We start from the raw sequence: 18517 nt of genomic DNA, 5'->3' as shown, positions 1-18517 counted from the left end.
ATACTTATTATTTAAATATTATTTTAATTTAGATATTTATTATTTAAAAAGTGTCTTTAAACAAATTCCGTATTACGTTTAAGTATTATTAAATTGTGTAATATTTTTTTAATTATTTATACTATTTAGTAATTGTCATTTTATCTCAAGATTGTTTAATGTGCAATAGTATGAATTATATGGATACTTAAATCATTTTACACATGTACATTATTTATATTTTATAAGAAACAAAATAAAAGATACAAAGAGAGAGAGAGAGAGAGAGAGAGAGAGAGAGAGAGAGATAAACAATTTATTCGGCATAAAGTCGGTTAGAAATTTACCATTTAAAATGATTTTCGTATTTGTTCGTTTATTCTCATAAGATTAGATGATCATAAGCAATATTTCATAATAATGATGGGTATTTAATGCGTTGACGTCGAGTACACAGATAACAGAATTTGAAAAATCGTTTTGCTACTTGTCTCTTTCAGTCGAAATCTGTCTTTCTTACTTCACGCGAAACTGTTCTTGTTAATCGACAATATTTATTTTAAATGAGATATCAATTGTGAGTGTTAATTTCAAAAAAAAAAAAAAAAATAAAAAAAGAAATAAAGAAAATAATAAAATACAAATAATTGTTAAATTTTGAAACGAAATGTTATTATAGATTTATAATTTTAAATGTTATAAAGTTTCATCGCGGCCAAGAAGAAATTGTAAGAAGAATTTTTGTATAACTATTGAGAAAAAGTTGTATATAATAATAAATAAAAACAGAAATGGCTGAGGTTACGTATAATGAAAGTGCTGAAAAGTCCAAAGAAGAAGAAGAATTAATACATAATGATAAAATTAATGATAGATTGGATAAAAATATTCAAATGGAATATGAAGCACCGGAAGGTGGTTGGGGATGGATCGTGACTTCAGCGATGGTCGTCATTTTTGTATGTTTATAATTCAAATCATTCTATATTTTTTACTTAATTCGAAAACAATTTTTACAAAATTTCGAATTTTTTAAATATAATTTATTATTAAACATAAGATATATAATATATAATTTTATATAATTTTACACAAACCGTAATTTATTATTAAACTCTCAGATTTTTATTAATTTTTTTTTTAAATATTATAATAATAATATATAAAATACTATATCATAAAATACTATAATAATAATTTTTCGAAATACGATTTTATTGAGTGATTTAATTATTTATTTTTTTTTAGAACAATTACGTAACTTAATAAATTATATTAATTAATTAATTAATTATTTTATATAAATCAAAATGTATAATATTAATCAAAGTAATTTATATATATTTCGTTATAATATAACGTATAATTATTTTCAAACCTTATTATTATTATTATTATTATTTCAAAATGAATTTGAATTTTCTAAAAATCCTAAAAATTATTTTTGTAGATTACGGTTATAGGACCAGCCCCATCGATTGGATTAGTTTTTGGTGATTTTCTTGAGCCTACCGGTAAAGCTGGACTTTTATTGACACTTTTTGGTGCATTTTTCAGCGTTACTTTCTCAGTCTCTAGTAAGTTTAAAATCTGACATGTAATTACATATATATATATACTTTCTTTTTATACGAATACGAATTACAACATCACAAAATTAATTATAATTACGTAAAAAAGATACATTCGAATTTTATGAAACGCTATGAACACATTTCGATATTTCAAAGAGAAATCACTTAAATTCAACTTGATATAATAATAATGAATAAACATATCATGAATATTTATTTTTCATATTTCAAATTGCATATATAATTATTAACAAGAAAAGTATTATCATTATCATTGAATAAAAATGAAAACAACGATATTTTATGAATTACAAATGTTTTGTACGTATGAATTGTATTCATTGGATTCTTACTGTATATTTATTGATAAAAATGAAACGACAACATTTTATGAATTAAAAATGTTTTATACGTATGAATTGTATTCATTGGATTCTTACTGTATATTTATTGATAAAAATGAAACGACGACATTTTATAAATTGAAAATATTTTGAACGAATGTATCTATCTATGGGATTCTTACTGTTGATAGAATTGTATTACGATTTTCATTAGGCGCCAAGATTAGAAATAGTTAAATAGAAGAGGTCGAGATACGAAGAATATTTGCATACAAACAGAATACTATTCTAACGTGTCGTAAGATATATATATATATATGTAAGATGCTATTTCTAAATAAGTATACATATCATACTTCCATTACAGTGATGTGTACACTGTAGTACACTTGATCCTTGTTCTACATTGTTCATTAAAAAAAGATTGTCATTGTTGAAAGATGATAATCGATCTCGTTGACGTATTTATGTGTTGTTGTCTCAAATATACAGATAGAATAAAAATAAAAAAAGAAAGAAGTTTTTCAGAAAGATTTAAGTTTTTATGATAGCTTAAGATAAGTTGAACGAAGTATTTTTTTTCTTTTTTTTTTTTCTCGTAACAGCAAACAACGAATTGAATTTTTGTATTACGTACGCATATATTACTTTGAAAAATTCTTCTATGTGAATTAAAATTATTTATAGAGTTTAATGGAGAAGGCAAGCAGGTAGGCAGGCAGGCAATGAAACAATTCAAATGATAAAATGATATCGGATAATCGAAAATGCCATTTATACTTGCATACGTCGTCAATTTACACGAGGATTAAAATGTAGACCGTGGTAAAAAGAGGAAAACACAATGATGATAAGAATATGATGATGTACCATAACGAGTAGCAGTAAAAGATTGTAAAATAATTCAAGAACAGACAATTTTACCGATTTTTAATTAATAACATTTTAAATTACAAAATTTGTATCTGCAAGAACGTTAAACAAAGTTTATTTAAACAATTGTATATTCGTATATTATTATATAATTATTTATTGGATATATCAGGAAAAAATGACAAATTAATGACATTAATTTGAACTCGTATATGTGTATATGTATTTATGTAATTGTAAATTTTGATTTATGTTATTTTTTAGGTCCACTGGCAAATTATTGGATGCAGAAATATACGTTGAGATCGGTGGCAGTAATGGGTGCAATATTGTTTTCCTCGTCAAATATTTTATTTGCACTTGCAACAGATATTTGGCAAATGATGTTTTTATATTTGATACAAGGAATAGGAGTAGGATTTCTTCTTACGCTAAGTAACACCAATTTCAATGCATATTTCGTGGAAAAACGTGCTCGAGTAAGTGAAAACGAAACATTCGAAATTCCAATCTTAACGATGTATATATATATGTTAATATGTGTATATATATATATACTTTCATTATTTTATTTTGAGAGAGAAGGAAATCGTAAAGCAAAAAAATTCAATCGAAAATAATTTGATGTCTCAGATAATGAGCCTGGCCCAAGTGATCATCGGTATGGGTTCCATTGGTTATCCCTATGTCATCGACAAAATTATGCCACTGTACGGTTTTCGAGGTAATTTATTTAATCCAATTACGCGTATAAAGAAAGTATACTATTATACATATATATATATATTATATATTCGACGATTTTTTATTAGGTAGGAAGGTAGGTAGGTAATGTATTTAAAAAGAAAATAAAAAAGAAAGGATTTGTTATATAAACAAGAAAAAGATGTATGTAATTACGTTTAATTATATTGTATAAAAAAAAAATAAAAGAAAAGTAATATGAAAATTATCGATAAAGTAATGAAGCAATAATGTAATACATATATATATATATATATATGTATACTAAGATGAACAGGTCACTCGTTGTTGTGGTTTTATTATAAAATGTAGATTTAATATAACTTTAAATTTCTTAAATAATTCTAGTTAATAAAAATAGAATAATAATATATTTATATAATATAATTATTAATTTACTAAATACTATAATTACTCTATAATATAATTTACTACATAAAATTATTTAATAAATTTATTTAAAGGTTATTTAGGTATAACTACTACTATAACTACTACTATAAAATAAATTTATTAAATAATTCTATTTAGTAAATTATAACACACACAAAATAATACCCACATAAATAATACCATATTATTTCAATGTAACACAGGAAAAAATATAAAAAGCAAGGTTAGGAAATAATTGAATTGTAATACAACACCATCTATTGAAAACTTACAGTACTTAAAGACTTAGATAACCTCTAAACAATAATAAATCCTTAAATTAGCAATAAAAAATACAAAATAATCGCGATAAAAACTATACTGTATACTAAGTTGAACAAAATCACACAAAATAATAAAAATTTCATTAAATTCAGTAGTAATTAATTTCAGTAATTTTGAAGTTGATTAGAAACCGACAATATGACACTAAATTTTAATATATAAAGATATAAATAAAGTATTAATTTTTAATATTTACAACTAGTAAAAAAAATGCAAAGTTTTCTTTGTTTCATAGTAAAATATTTGTTTGTATTATTTTTAGGAACTGTTGGTATAATAGGTGCGGTAAGTTTACATTGCATTCCCGCTGTGCTTCTGTTGCAACCGGTTGAATGGCATATCAAAGATAAAAAAAAGGTTCTTACGAAAAGTGATGTGAAAAACAGGAAACAAAGTTCAATCACAAATGACCATCATCAAGATTCAACAGGACAATCGATTAGTTTACGTAGTTTACGACATAATCCAAAGGTTACTTTTTTTTATGCTAATCCTTGCACAGTTTTCTTTTTTATTTGTCTTCAGAATGAAAGTTGATTGAGTATGATCGAATAATAAAATGTATTTCAGACTGAACTAACAGATGAAAGTGAAAATACCAATGAAAATGAAGAATATCGGGTTAGATCATGGTCATGGTCAGTTCGAGACGTTTTAAACAGAAGATTGCACGTATTTTCTTCATCAAGTGTTACAAATTTGGCAAGTGGTATTGGTGCATTAGCAGATATCAAAAGTAATTCTGTTGTATTAGTTGACAAAAATGTAGATGATAATCAAGATACTAATCGAGATAAATACAAGTAAGTTGTATAACAAATATTATAAATTTTGTTTCATTGTTTAAATGTTTTATTATATATATATATATATGTTTACTAATTTTAATTTTATTTATTATATATATTATATAAAATTAATAAATATATATTAATTATTATATTATATTATAATTAATATATAATACATATATATTTATTAATTTTAATTTTTTATTTAAATTAATATAATACTATAATTTAATATATTATTTATTGAATTTTAATTTATTAATATATTATTATAATAAAATAATATAATTATAAATATTAAATTATATATATAATATTCCACTCTCTTATTAATTTTTATTTTATTTATTATAATATATATATATATATATATATATATATATATATATATATATATATATATATATATATATATATTTAATAATTTAAAATTTTATTTTTTATAGATCGTTTTGTAAGAAATTTAACAAAATTATGGATCTTTCTATGATGAAAGATTTATATTTTTTGAATTTATGTTTCGGTGTCAGTATTGCTATAACCTGCGATTATACGTTCGTTTCACTGTTACCAATTATGATGTTTCATGATGGATATACCAGAAGTGAATCTGCTTTGGCTATTATAGTTAGTGGTGTAGCAGAATTATTTGCTAGAATATTAATAGCCATTTTTAATTTTTTCGTCAAAGTCAAATCTAAATATTTGTTCTTCGTTGCAATGATTGCTATGTCCTTTGCTAAAGCAGGTAAAATACTTTTCTTCCTGTTTTTTTTCTTTTCTTTGAATAACAAAAGAAATTAAATCAGAGTTTATACAAAATTTTTCTTTTTTATAGGATTTATGATGTTAGAGGATTCATTAATGGCTGTATTAGTGATGAATGCTTTGATCGGTATGATACGTGCTTTAATGTTGGTACCACAAACCTTAGTTATTATAGAATCCGTACAAATAGACAAATTAGCATCTGCTATTGGATGTTTTGGATTTATTATGGGTGCCACTTCCTTAATTTTATCACCCGTTCTTGGTACGTCGTTTAAATAAATATAATAAAAATATTTCAAATATATATAATATAATTTATTATATTAATTATTTATTATATTTAATACATTTATTATATTAATAATTTATTATATTAATAATAAAATAATTTTTATTAAAAGAATTTTATTAAAAATAAATAATTAAATTTTAATATATATAATAAAAAATATAATTTATTATATTTATAATATAAATAATTTTTATTACAAAAATTTTATTATAAATATAGAATTAAATTTTAATATATATAATGACAAATATAATTTATTATATTTATATATAATATAAATATTTGTAATATAATAATTGTTATTGTAATTTTAATAATATTATAATATTATTACAATATTTATAATAATTTTATATTTTAATATATGCATGTATATTATTTATTATAGGAAATATCAGGGATTGGACAGAAAGTAATAAAATATTTCAATACATTACGTTAGGTGTACATGCAGTATGCATTTTTCCATGGATATTGCAATTCTTTTTTGTTGATTTTAAAGAATGGAAGAAAAAACGATGTAACATTAATTTATCTAATTGTTCAAATTTAACGTAAACGGAGAGAGACGGTGAAAGACCATTAATTAAAATAAGTATTAATTACTAATATATTATATTATATTACCATAATATAATATAAAAGATATATATATATATATATATATATTTAGAATTATTAGATTAAGATATTGTTGCTCGCGTTAAAAAAAAAAAAATGTGACGTTTAAATGAATATCACCAATTTGTTATATATATATATATATATATGTTTTAAAATAATTTTATCGGATCAGATGAAGATGAACGAATGAAGAACAAGTACTTATTATTATTATTATTATTTTTATTGTTATTTTTTTGTTTTTATATTAATATATTATTACCATTATATTTTTTTTTATATACGTTAACTTATGTTATAGCTAAAGACTAAATTATAATATAATATTAATATATATGTGTATTAATATATTATAAGTATACTATTATATATATTATATGTATAATAGTACACATATAAATATGTATATATATATTTATATAAACTTAATTAAAATTTATCTGATATGATTTTACTGTGAAATACCATAATTATTTATGAAAAAAATAAAAAAAATTTTTTCTTAATAACTGATCTTAAGCTGGAATTTCTGAAGAAATATTTTGTCGTGGTTCGATTCTAATGTTAAAACCATCGGATCTTTTCAAGATAATATCAACTTGTAGTTTAAATTGCGTATAAGGTATATCAGCCATTATTTTATAGTTTCTCAATATTGTTGATATAAGTACTTTTAATTTTAACAATGCAAATTTACGTCCCACGCAAGATCTTGAAAAAAAAACACACACACACACACACAAACAAAATTAATTAATGTAATTATTGTTTTAAAAAATTTCATTTAAAATTATTAAGTAAAAAAAAAGAATTTTATTATTAAAACATTGTTAACGGAAAACGTGAGTTGTTATTGAAGTTGAATGGCTTTAAAAGGGGCTCATACTGATAGTACTTTTTTTTGTAGGTGGACGTGTAAAGGACATATGAAGGTCATTAATGTTTTTTTAAACGGAATCATATATTTTTTATTGCATCATATGATGCTCTTTTATATTATTTAAAAACAAGTATTAACCTATTTATGTAAAAAAAATTATTACTTTAGGAGATATTTTAATTTGTATGTCTATTTACAAAAAAGGTTCAATGTGGCGACCATTTGCATCAGAACACTTTCTGAAACGAGAAATTAATGACTCATTAACGTTTCTTAATGTATCTGATGTTATTTTTTTGCACTCATTGACGATACGATCCTTCATATCAGCCATTGTAGTCGGAGACTCAGTGTAAACTTTATTTTTTAAGTAGCCCCATAAGAAAAAGTCGAGGGGCGTTAGATCTGGTGATCTAACCGGAAAATGAATGGGCCTACCCAGTCCTATCCAACGATTTGGGAACATTTGATTTAATGTATCCCTTGCTATTCTTGAATAATGAGCAGGGCATCCATCCTGCTGTATCCACATTATTTGTCGTCTATGCAATAGTAAATAATCTAAAAATTTCCATAGAGTGTTTGATAAAAAATTTGCATATTTTGGTCCGGTTAGTGATCCTTTGATAAAGTATGGACCAATAAGTTTATCGCTGAGTATGCTCATCCAAACATTTACACTCCATCGATGTTGATTATCCATTTGTCTAAACCAATGAGGATTTTCCGCTGACCAATAATGGGAATTTCTTAAATTCATTGATTCATTTTTAGAAAACATTGCTTTGTCCGTGAACATAACATTGCTAAAAAAGTTGTCTCTTTGAGTGAGAGCCAAATTACAAAATTCTAAACGTTGATAACAGTCATTTGCGGTCAGTTCTTGAGCCTTTGATACATTATATGAATGGTATTTGTGCTTTGTAAATAGACATGAAAATTAAAATATCTCCTAAAGTAATAATTTTTTTACATAAATAGGTTAATACTTTTTTGTAAATAATATAAAAGAGCATCATATGATGCAATAAAAAATATATGATTCCGTTTAAAAAAACATTAATGACCTCCATATGTCCTTTAAACGTCCACCTACAAAAAAAAAGTACTATCAATATGAGCCCCTTTTAAAGCCATTCAACTCCATGTGAAACATTGTCTGCTACGCGTAATAATAATAACGTAAATCTAGATGGTAAAATGTGGTGATCCACCCTGTATAATTATTAGTAAGATATTGTTAACCAAAAATGCGAATCAGCGTTGTTTTTTTTATATTTTTCCAATTGTTGAAAAGCATTAATTTGCGAAATGCATGACCAAATGTATTTCATATTGTATTATGTAAAAAAAAGACGAAAATTATAATTGGATAAAATAAAAGAGTAATGAAAATATTTAAAATATGTTCATTTGAATGTTAATAATTAATTATAAAATAATAATAAACATTATATAGTATTTTTGTATCTGTCTTTTTTTTTCTTAAATCATTTATCAATTGATCTAAAATATATTTAACCCTTTGACTGCTAAAGGCGTATATATACGCTCTCACAAATCCATCAATATACTCGAAAGGCGTAAATATACACTCTCTGTATTTTTTTACTATAACACCTTTATATTGCTGTTTTACCGATTAATTTAACATGGAATTTATTGTGATATGTAACATAGCAACTAAATTACTTAAAAAAACTTTTTTAAAATTCATATTTTTATTTTATTTGCCATTATTATCTGTTTTGGTCAGTAGTCAATAGAAAAACAGTCGCAGCGACTGACATGCGAAAATCGTGCCGTTCATATTAATGGATTGGTTCGAGAACGCGCCGCAGTCAAAGGGTTATTAAAGTTTGAAATTATGTATTAAATGATTTATAATAATAAATAAAATTTAAATCATTTGTTAAATGATTTGAGATATTTTAAAAAAAAAATATATTTTCATTTATCATAATAACCGTCATCAATGCGTTAATAAATTATTATTTAATTTTAATGATTTACCTTGGACCTGCGCTGAAAGGAATATAAGAATAATAATGTCTCTGTTGCATTTTCTCTGGCAAAAAATTGTCCGGATTGAATTCCTCAGGATTTGGATAATATTCCGGCAAACGATGAATTTTGTATTGAGGTATTATTACTCTACATTTCGCTGGCAAAATTTTCTTATTGCTGACTGAAAATATAATATTCGATCAAAAATTTTTATATATAAATAAATAAATAAACGAAAATATTAATGTAATAATTTAGTCGAATTACGATTAACTAAAAACGAAATATATGGTCACAGATAGAATTCAGAATGTGCTTAACACTTTGTTGACCGGCTATTTTTTTAAGAATTTATCCCATGTCACCAGCTATTACTTCGTCATTGAATTGAAGAGTAAAACAATATAAGTAATATTTAATAAATTTTACTTATTATTATATTTTAAATAGCGTGTTGTGAATAAAAAGCGCATCAGGAGTTAACTCGTGACTGGTCAGCAACGTTCGGCCACAGAAACACGAGATAACTCGGGACCGGTCAACAAAATGTTAATACTAAAACTTAGGTTGTGTGGGATCAAATTTTGGAACGGATCAGCAACTTTAGGTATTTAGGTTCGATCATAAACCAGACGAACAAAATAAACGAAGAATTTAAGAAAATAATCAATTTAAGCAATGTCAATAAATTACTCAACTCGTTGTTGCTATCAAATTCAGGATATACAGGACTATCATCCTACCTGTCCTCCTTTATAGTAGCGAAACGTGGTCACTTACGTTACAGGACGAAAAGAAATTGAGGATTTTCGAAAATAAAGTTGTTCGTAAAATGTTCGGTGCAAAACGCGATGAGGAAACGGGCGAATGGAGAAAACCCCGATAACGTAGAAGTACACCGACTGTACAACAAAACCGGACATCATTAAGGTCGTAAAATCACCCCGATTAAGATGGGCAGGTGACGTGGCGTGCATAGGGGTGGATCGAATGGCACATAAAATACTGATTGGTATACCAACGGGAAAAGACCATTGGGTAGACCGAGAAGTTGATGGGAGGACAATATTATTTCGAGATCTTAAATAAATAGGCTACGAAGACCGCGAATGGACGTGGTCAAGCTCAGGGACGAGAACACAGGCCGGAATTTGGTATTTGCTGCAATGAACTTTCGAGTTCCTAATGACAATTAATATTAATAATAATAATAATTATACGATTACCTAATTGTATATCTTCGTTAAGAGTTCTTGCTATTGCTGGAACTGGTGGGAAAAGTCTCAAGGTTTCTAAAATGACTCTTTCGAAATATTTCATTTCCAATGTATCTTGGAATGTGCATGGTCTATCTGAACCATTGAATATCGTATTTAATTCTTCCATAACACATTCCTGAAAAATAAATAAAAATATTAGTCATTCGAGTAAAAAAAAAAATCTAACTAAATCAATGAATAATTATACAGTTAATCAAATTACATGAAAATTTATCTAAACAACGAAATGTGTAAAAAAGTTAATACATCTATGGGAATATCGAAACTCGTGCGATAGTCATTTTGAATTAAAATTCTATTTGTAGCATACTTCTGTATATACTTTCATTAATATAACCTGTATATTTGTAAGGATTTAATTTTATTCACATAGAAAAATGGGTGATGCAGAGAACGGAAAGTTATTATTTAAAAAATTTTGTACAATGTGTCATACGTTTGAAAAAGATGGCAAACATAAATTAGGTCCTAATCTATTTGGAATCGTTGGCAAAACATGTGGCAGTACGTATATAATTACAATAACAACAACACAACAACAACAACAACAACATCAACAACATCAACAACAACAACAACAACAACAACAACAACTGTTCTACATTAATTAATATAATATTATACGATTTATTTTTTATAGAATAGAAAATCATATAATAATATTAATATATAATATATAATTATATATTAATATAATAATTTAATAATTAATATAATAATTTATATTAATTTATATTTATATTATTTTATTATTATATTATATATATATTTTTTTATTTATATTTTAATAATAATAATTATTATATATAAATTTATATAAATATAATTTCATATAAATATAAAATATTACATAATAATAAAATATAATTAATATAATTAATTTTAATTATAATAATTATATTTTAATTCATCATAACCATATATCGTAATTTATTATTATTTTTTCTTCTTAATAATGTCGGTAATTAATTTTGTTCATAGCTACGTCCGGATTCGCATACACGGAATCTATGAAAAGGAAAGCATGCACGTGGGATGAAAATACATTAGACACGTATTTGGAATTTCCGAGAAAATTTATTCCAGGCACCAAAATGGTATTCGTTGGTATTAGAAAAAGCGAAGATCGCAAAGATATAATAGAATTTTTAAAAACGTTGAAATAAACCCGATAGTGCAGAAAAAAAATATTCGTTTGAATTATTACGCGTATTTATAACAAATAATTGACGATATTGTATTACCACAAACTTGTTCAATATTAATTGGTATACCTGAATATCTGGATTAACCCCTAAGATGCAAAGTATGAAACTTGAAGCTGCTGCTGTAGTATCGTGACCCTGAAAATAAAAAAAGAAAAAAAAGATTAATTTACATAAATTTATCAATCATATGTTAATATGTGTTTTCTTTTTTCTTTTTTTAATTAAAATAAATTTTACCTCAAACATTATGGTGTCAACTTCTTCTTTAATTTCTTCATCGGTCAAATTCGTACCATTTTTGGCAAGTTCCAACATGTGTTCTAAGAATGCCGAACGTTTTTTCAATCCAATATCATTCTCATCAATTTCATCGAGATCATCCTTGACGTAATGTAAATTAGTATATTTTTTTTCCGGTTTATCGTTAGTGTTCTTAACGTTTTCAGATTTATTCGTTGATTCTACGACGTTAGAATTCAACGTTTCTAATTTTTTCTCTTTTATTATTCGCGATGTCAAACTGTGAGCAGTGTTGACAAGTTTTTCTTGTTCCATTCCATATTTCGTCCATTTGAAATATTTGTCAAATCTTAAGAATATACTATATTGTCTTATATGAATGATATTGCACATTCTGTATTAAAAAAATCAAAAGAAAAATTGTTCAAATTAAAATGATGAAAATAAACAACAGCAACAACAAAAAATATGATATTTTCGTAATAATCAAAATATATGTATATATATGTACTTCATAACGGCCTTAGCATAATCAAAGCTCATTTTTTTCTTTATTTTTTCCTCTAACACCCATAGCAGTTTCCACCAATATGTCGACAGTTATCGTTGACAAATAATCGTGACAATCAAATTCCTTTCCAATTTGATTCTTCAATCTTTTAACCAAAGTCAAACTATTCTCGTAAAACAACGGTACGAATGATTTAAGTATACTCATATGAAATGAAGGTGCTATAAATTTTCTATGAGAATACCACTTCTGTCCGTTGCTAATTAATAAACCATCACCTAACCAGGGTTTAAAGAATCTACAAAATAAATATATTTTTTTTTTTATATAGAATTTGATTATATAAGTTTTTTTTATCATTTTAATATGTAAAAAAAAATATTTTTATATTTTAAAATAAAATTAGAAATATTTTCAACGATATTTTAAAGATTAGATAACTGATTTAAAATTACTTATTATTATTTATAACTACGAATGAATGAATAATTTAGTATATGATTAAAAATGGATTAACATTCGCTATTGTAACCTGTACTCCGGTGATTTCGTTATGTGAACATGACTGCTAAGAACTATTTCAACGTCACGTGGATCCGTGAGAAATACTACTAATTCCTTTCCTACAAAAGCACGAGCAACGGGTCCGTAAATATCATATGCAAGTATTTTGGATAGTATATCTCTAGGATGAATATTTAATGCTAATAAAAGATTTCCAAAAAATGGAACAGTTCGTGGTCCTAAAGAAAAAAATTATTATATAAATTATTGTAAAATTAAATATAATATCAAATATATTTTCATTTGTAATAATACGACTATTCAAAACTATTAACATTTAATTATTAATTCATTACTATTTCATTATTTTCAAAATATATGTTATAGTAATCAAATTATTGTGTTTGGATTGAAATTAAAAATAATTCAAGATATAAAAAAATATCTTATTTGTAATAGTACGATTATTCAACGTTATACTATTTAATTATTTTAAAAATATATATTAAATATAATAAAATTATTATATACGAATTCAAATTAAAAATAATTGAACGATTTAAACAAATTATAGAAATATATAATATAATATCATATAATATAAAGTATTTTTATTATTTATCATTATACGACTATTAAAATATTATATATATACAGTAGAGCCTGTTTTTGTGCGGTCCTTTTTTATGCGATTTTTTTTATTCGGTCCCTATCTTCCGCACAAAAAAGGCTCTACTGTATTTTTATATATATATAAATAATTAATGTAATAAGATTATTGTGTTCGGATTGAAATGAAAAATAATTGAACGATTTAATCGTTAAAGATAAATTTCAACAAAATATATTTGCGCTTTTTTTTAATTAAAATTATTTTATTATTATTTACGTATTGTTAAATAAAACAATATATATATATTACCTGGTAATTTTCTTCCATATCTAACTGTTCTAGATGATTCCATATAGAAATAAATAGCAGTTAAAACTATTGTTAATATTATCAACGAATAAAATCCCGTAGATGATACAAATGACGAGGTAACTGAAGTTGTTTCCATTTTTTAATTTTTTTTTTAACCAAATTTTGTATATTTCTTCCAAACGAAATATTTGAATAATCTAAAACACTTAAAAGAAAAAAAGAAAAGAAATTACGTGAACGGAACACACTATTCACTGTTATATAATTAATAATTGTATTACGTTTATTATTGATATAAAAAACTTGTAGATAATTTTGTTTAAACAACTTTTCGTCAAAAGGACGACGAAAAAGAAAAAATCCAATGGTTAATTATTTCTTTTCAATGTCGTTTGTCTTTTTATCGCGATCGAACAACAACGTCGAATTAAACTCACCGAACAAGCACTTAATAATGACTAGCTTTATTCGCGTCAGATATTTTATAAACTTAGGAAATAACGGCAAAATTCATTATTGTGTAAATTATAGTCTGAACTTAAACCTTTTCCGTCAATGGATTACATTTTTAAAACGACGTAATGGAATATCTTTTTTCGTCATACCACAATATGTTACTTTGAATATTCATTGTTATTTCTTTTTCTTTTTTATGTTTTGTTTTTATTTCAAGCCTATCTATTATTCATTTGGTTTTCTAATCTAAAGTAATTATTAGAATTTAACGTTAATTATTTAATTATTGTCTCACCGATTTAATTATTTATTATAATTGTTTTAAGTATGTTTATAAAAATATATGTGTATATATAATAATAATTTTGTAATAATGTAATAATTTTATTGTAATAATTTTAACTTGTTACGTAGTTAAAATAAATTTAATATTTATTTATTATTATATAAATAATATTAATTTATTGTTTTATATTATATTATTTTAATATTTAGATAATAAATATTTTTATTAATAAATTATGTAATATATATTATAAATAAATATATAAAATTGTATTATATAAATATATATTAAGTGCGGTAATTTTAATTTGTTATCTTTTCAAAATAAATATAATATTTATTTATTATTATATAAATAATATTAATTTATAATCATTAAGTATACGTAATATTAATCGAAATATTTTTAATTATATTCGAAAACTTTGCTGCATCATTTTGTAAATAATCGTTGAAATTAATGTCAACATTCTAATGCTATAGAATTAATTACAAATGTTATGACCTTCCTCGTTGGAATATTTGTTATTCAAAAGAGTCAAGAAAAACGTATTAAAACATATAATTGATTTTTGAATTATCGAAGCATACAATAATATATTTCAGGAAATGATGTAAGCAAGGTAAACCACCCCGTTCCCTGTGTTCATAGAACGCGTGTGTCAGAAAATAACCCTTCGAGTGGTAATGAAAAAACAACATGGAAGACGAAAAATAGGGAGGGACGAAAAGATAATACGCAATGAACGGAACGAAGATAGTAAAAATAAAAAAAAAAAATAAAAGAATTTCCTTTTCGTTCCCTTTCGTGATAGGGCAAGAGCAATTTCACGAAATTATGGAATTATCGATGGTCACCCTTTATTACTACCGGTGGTTAGTTGCTACTATACTCGTTTCCGGTTTAACATGATTATTCATCAAGAGAAAAAATACAAAAATAATAAGAGTATAAATTTACAAGGATGGGGGGTGGGGTGGGGGGGGGGGAGGACATATTTTGTTATCATCGTTTAAAGGATAAACATCAAATTTTTGTTATTTGGCAAGTGGATTTAATTTGTACGTATTACTACACTCGTACATTTATTTTTCCTTTTTTCCTTTTTTCCTTTTTTCTTTTTTCTTTTTTCTTTTTCCTTTTTTCTTCTTCTATTTTTTGCAAATAAAATTAGAAAAAAATGCTATTAATAAATAACCTCGATTGACTTTGTTAAATGCAAACTCGACTGTTGAATATCATTCTCAGAGTATTTTAAATTATGCAAATTAAAATTGAAACAAAAAAGTGAGTGAGATAGAACAAAGAAATAAAAAGAACGTTGAACTATTATTAAAAAAAAAAAGAAAAAAATTAACGTAATTTGTAATTTCACCTTAACCAATACCGTTGTTTATTTATTAGAGAGATTTATTTGGAAAATCTTAAAGGAAGGTGTGTGTGTGTTTTTTTCTTTGTTGCAAATAAATTCGCTTAGAGATAATATTTGTATAAATAATTAAGATGTATTTTAAATATTTTATAAAAAATATCAAGTACAAAGAATGTGTTTGTGTGTGTTCCCCCCCCCTCCTTTCACTTATATATTATGAAACAGCTTATCATTAAATCTTAAAATAAGGCACTTGTATTTACAGGTCATCTGGTATTCTTTTTTTTTTTTTAATTAATGTCAAACGATATGATTTTTGAACAATGCTCATTGTAATTTGTACAAAACATTTGTGCCTATAATTATGAAAGTGATCTAAGACAAAATTAAAAAAAAAATGAATTTATTAGTTATTACGCACCACATTATTTTAAACTAAATAAATTCAATATAATTTTCACGATATTGTCAAAAATGAATCGTTAAATAATGTTTATTTTTTCAATATTACATAGAATTCATATAATGTTCAAATAGAAATCCTTAAATATCTCGAAACAAGAGATACATGATTTAGACCACTTTCATAATTATGGGCACATTTGTTTATCGTATATTTAAAATGTTCCATGAAGTATTTTTTTTCTACTATATATAATTAGACTTTGGATGTTTATACAAATGTATAATTTTATAAAAAAAAAAAAAATAAAAAAGCAGATAACAAAACACAAATACTTTTTATAATCAAATTGTATTAAGAATATATTTTTATTTTTTATTTTGCATTTTATACTTTGAATATATTTCACATGTATCGAATAGTAAAGTTAAATTAGTTCGATGCTATTGAAAAAATTGTACGATTTTATTAAAGTGTTAGTTTTTTTTTTTTTTTTTTTTTTTAAATCAAATGATACCACAGGCAGGAAAAAAAACCAGTATTGAAATACATTGCAAATGAAATTTAAAGGAAAATTTTGTTATTTACTCAGAACAATGAAATCATATTTTATTATACTTTGAAACAATAAAAGAAATTAATTATGCAGTTCAGCCATATGTTATCGAATGGCATGATTTATCCACAATAATTATTAAGTAAAAGGCAAAGTTTTTTTCTTTTATTTACAACATGTAAAAATGTAGCACCGATTTTATAACAAAGGAATTAAAAAAATTGTATTTATATTATACATCGATATCTCGTGCCAATTACGATAGATCGTTTGCATTCATAATTGGCACGAAATTATTTGACGAAGAAATTTAAATCATCTTTAAATTATTAAATCAATGAAGAAGAAAATATTTGTGAAAAGTATTTCATTTCGTATTAAAATCCCAAAAATTTCAATACGAAATTAAATACTAATATCAAATATTTTAATTATGTCATTATCAAATATTTCTTCTTTTCATCAGAATTGATTTTAATTGGATGGTGGTGGTGGTGGTGGTGGGTAAGTTTAAGTTTCATTATTTTATACTGATTAAAGTAAAAAATAAGTAAATGAATTTTTTTTTCTATGCACAAATTTCACATGTTTCTAATATATTTATAATGTATAAACATCCGTAGTCTATATATATAATATATTTATCGTTTTATATGTATTAGGTATAATAATTAATTCAGTGCTCTAATTGCATTTTTTTTTATCAAAACAATCGACAATTGTCCAAAAGATGAATCGAACTTTATCAAAAATATACTGATAATTATTTCTAAAAATATATATTATATACTTTTATTATATATATTATATATGTTTATTATATATATAATAAACATTATAAATAAATATTAAAATTGAATAAATAATTGAATTAATTGTTATACCTGATACATATTAAAACATTGTACATTAGAATCGATGGACAACGTAATAATATAATTATTTAATATAAATATAAAATGACACAAATTTGAAATATTTTATTAAATTTTATATAAAATAGGAAGTAGTAAAAAAAATATGAATTATAAACTAACAAGAGAGATTATTTTTCTCTTTACATTTTTAATTAAGGCACTTTTATGTACAAATTCTTTTGATTATTTATTCTCTTCTTTTGATATTTATATCTCGTTTTTTTTGTTTTGTTTTTTAAAAACGTATACATAGAGATGATTTA

At 23.8% G+C, this 18517-nt stretch overlaps 3 protein-coding genes across 3 annotated transcripts; 2 read left to right on the top strand and 1 right to left on the bottom strand.

Annotated features, from left to right (window-relative positions):
* Positions 1–703: 703 nt before the first annotated feature.
* Positions 704–6746, top strand: LOC107070143 (uncharacterized). Its single transcript, XM_089176820.1, has 9 exons — positions 704–938; positions 1430–1556; positions 3035–3249; positions 3404–3494; positions 4494–4702; positions 4802–5034; positions 5469–5770; positions 5861–6055; positions 6474–6746. The coding sequence occupies exons 1-9, from the start codon at positions 771–773 to the stop codon at positions 6641–6643; spliced, it is 1710 nt and encodes a 569-aa protein (XP_089032946.1). The 5' UTR covers positions 704–770; the 3' UTR covers positions 6644–6746.
* A 164-nt stretch (positions 6747–6910) lies between these two features.
* LOC107070166 (cytochrome P450 4g15) lies at positions 6911–14716 on the bottom strand. Its single transcript, XM_015328102.2, is given in 10 exon segments — positions 6911–7420; positions 9603–9777; positions 10823–10991; positions 12151–12219; positions 12322–12718; positions 12836–12864; positions 12866–13133; positions 13368–13578; positions 14262–14469; positions 14546–14716. Coding segments are annotated over 9 exon segments (1653 nt in total). The 5' UTR covers positions 14401–14469; positions 14546–14716; the 3' UTR covers positions 6911–7224.
* LOC107070168 (cytochrome c-1) lies at positions 10999–12139 on the top strand. The gene is made up of 2 exons (XM_015328103.2): positions 10999–11380; positions 11858–12139. Exons 1-2 carry the CDS (start codon positions 11254–11256, stop codon positions 12040–12042), a joined length of 312 nt encoding a protein of 103 aa, XP_015183589.1. The 5' UTR covers positions 10999–11253; the 3' UTR covers positions 12043–12139.
* Positions 14717–18517: the final 3801 nt, after the last annotated feature.

The sequence above is a fragment of the Polistes dominula genome, unplaced genomic scaffold, assembly GCF_049000335.1.
Source record: "Polistes dominula isolate Pdom_NZ unplaced genomic scaffold, Pdom_raw_medaka contig_12, whole genome shotgun sequence".
In the NCBI taxonomy this organism is placed as follows: domain Eukaryota; kingdom Metazoa; phylum Arthropoda; class Insecta; order Hymenoptera; family Vespidae; genus Polistes; species Polistes dominula.
Note: the sequence above shows the minus strand (reverse complement) of the source record. Positions and strands in the feature narration are given on the sequence as shown.

What these genes read in the sequence shown, in the direction of transcription:
- LOC107070143 (XM_089176820.1), top strand. Translation starts at nt 771, where the DNA reads ATGGCTGAGGTTACGTATAATGAAAGTGCTGAAAAGTCCAAAGAAGAA. An exon ending in CGTTACTTTCTCAGTCTCTA is followed by an intron (nt 1,557 to 3,034) that starts GTAAGTTTAAAA and finishes GTTATTTTTTAG; the next exon opens with GTCCACTGGCAAATTATTGG. An exon ending in TATGTCCTTTGCTAAAGCAG is followed by an intron (nt 5,771 to 5,860) that starts GTAAAATACTTT and finishes TCTTTTTTATAG; the next exon opens with GATTTATGATGTTAGAGGAT.
- LOC107070168 (XM_015328103.2), top strand. Translation starts at nt 11,254, where the DNA reads ATGGGTGATGCAGAGAACGGAAAGTTATTATTTAAAAAATTTTGTACA. An exon ending in CGTTGGCAAAACATGTGGCA is followed by an intron (nt 11,381 to 11,857) that starts GTACGTATATAA and finishes TTTTGTTCATAG; the next exon opens with CTACGTCCGGATTCGCATAC.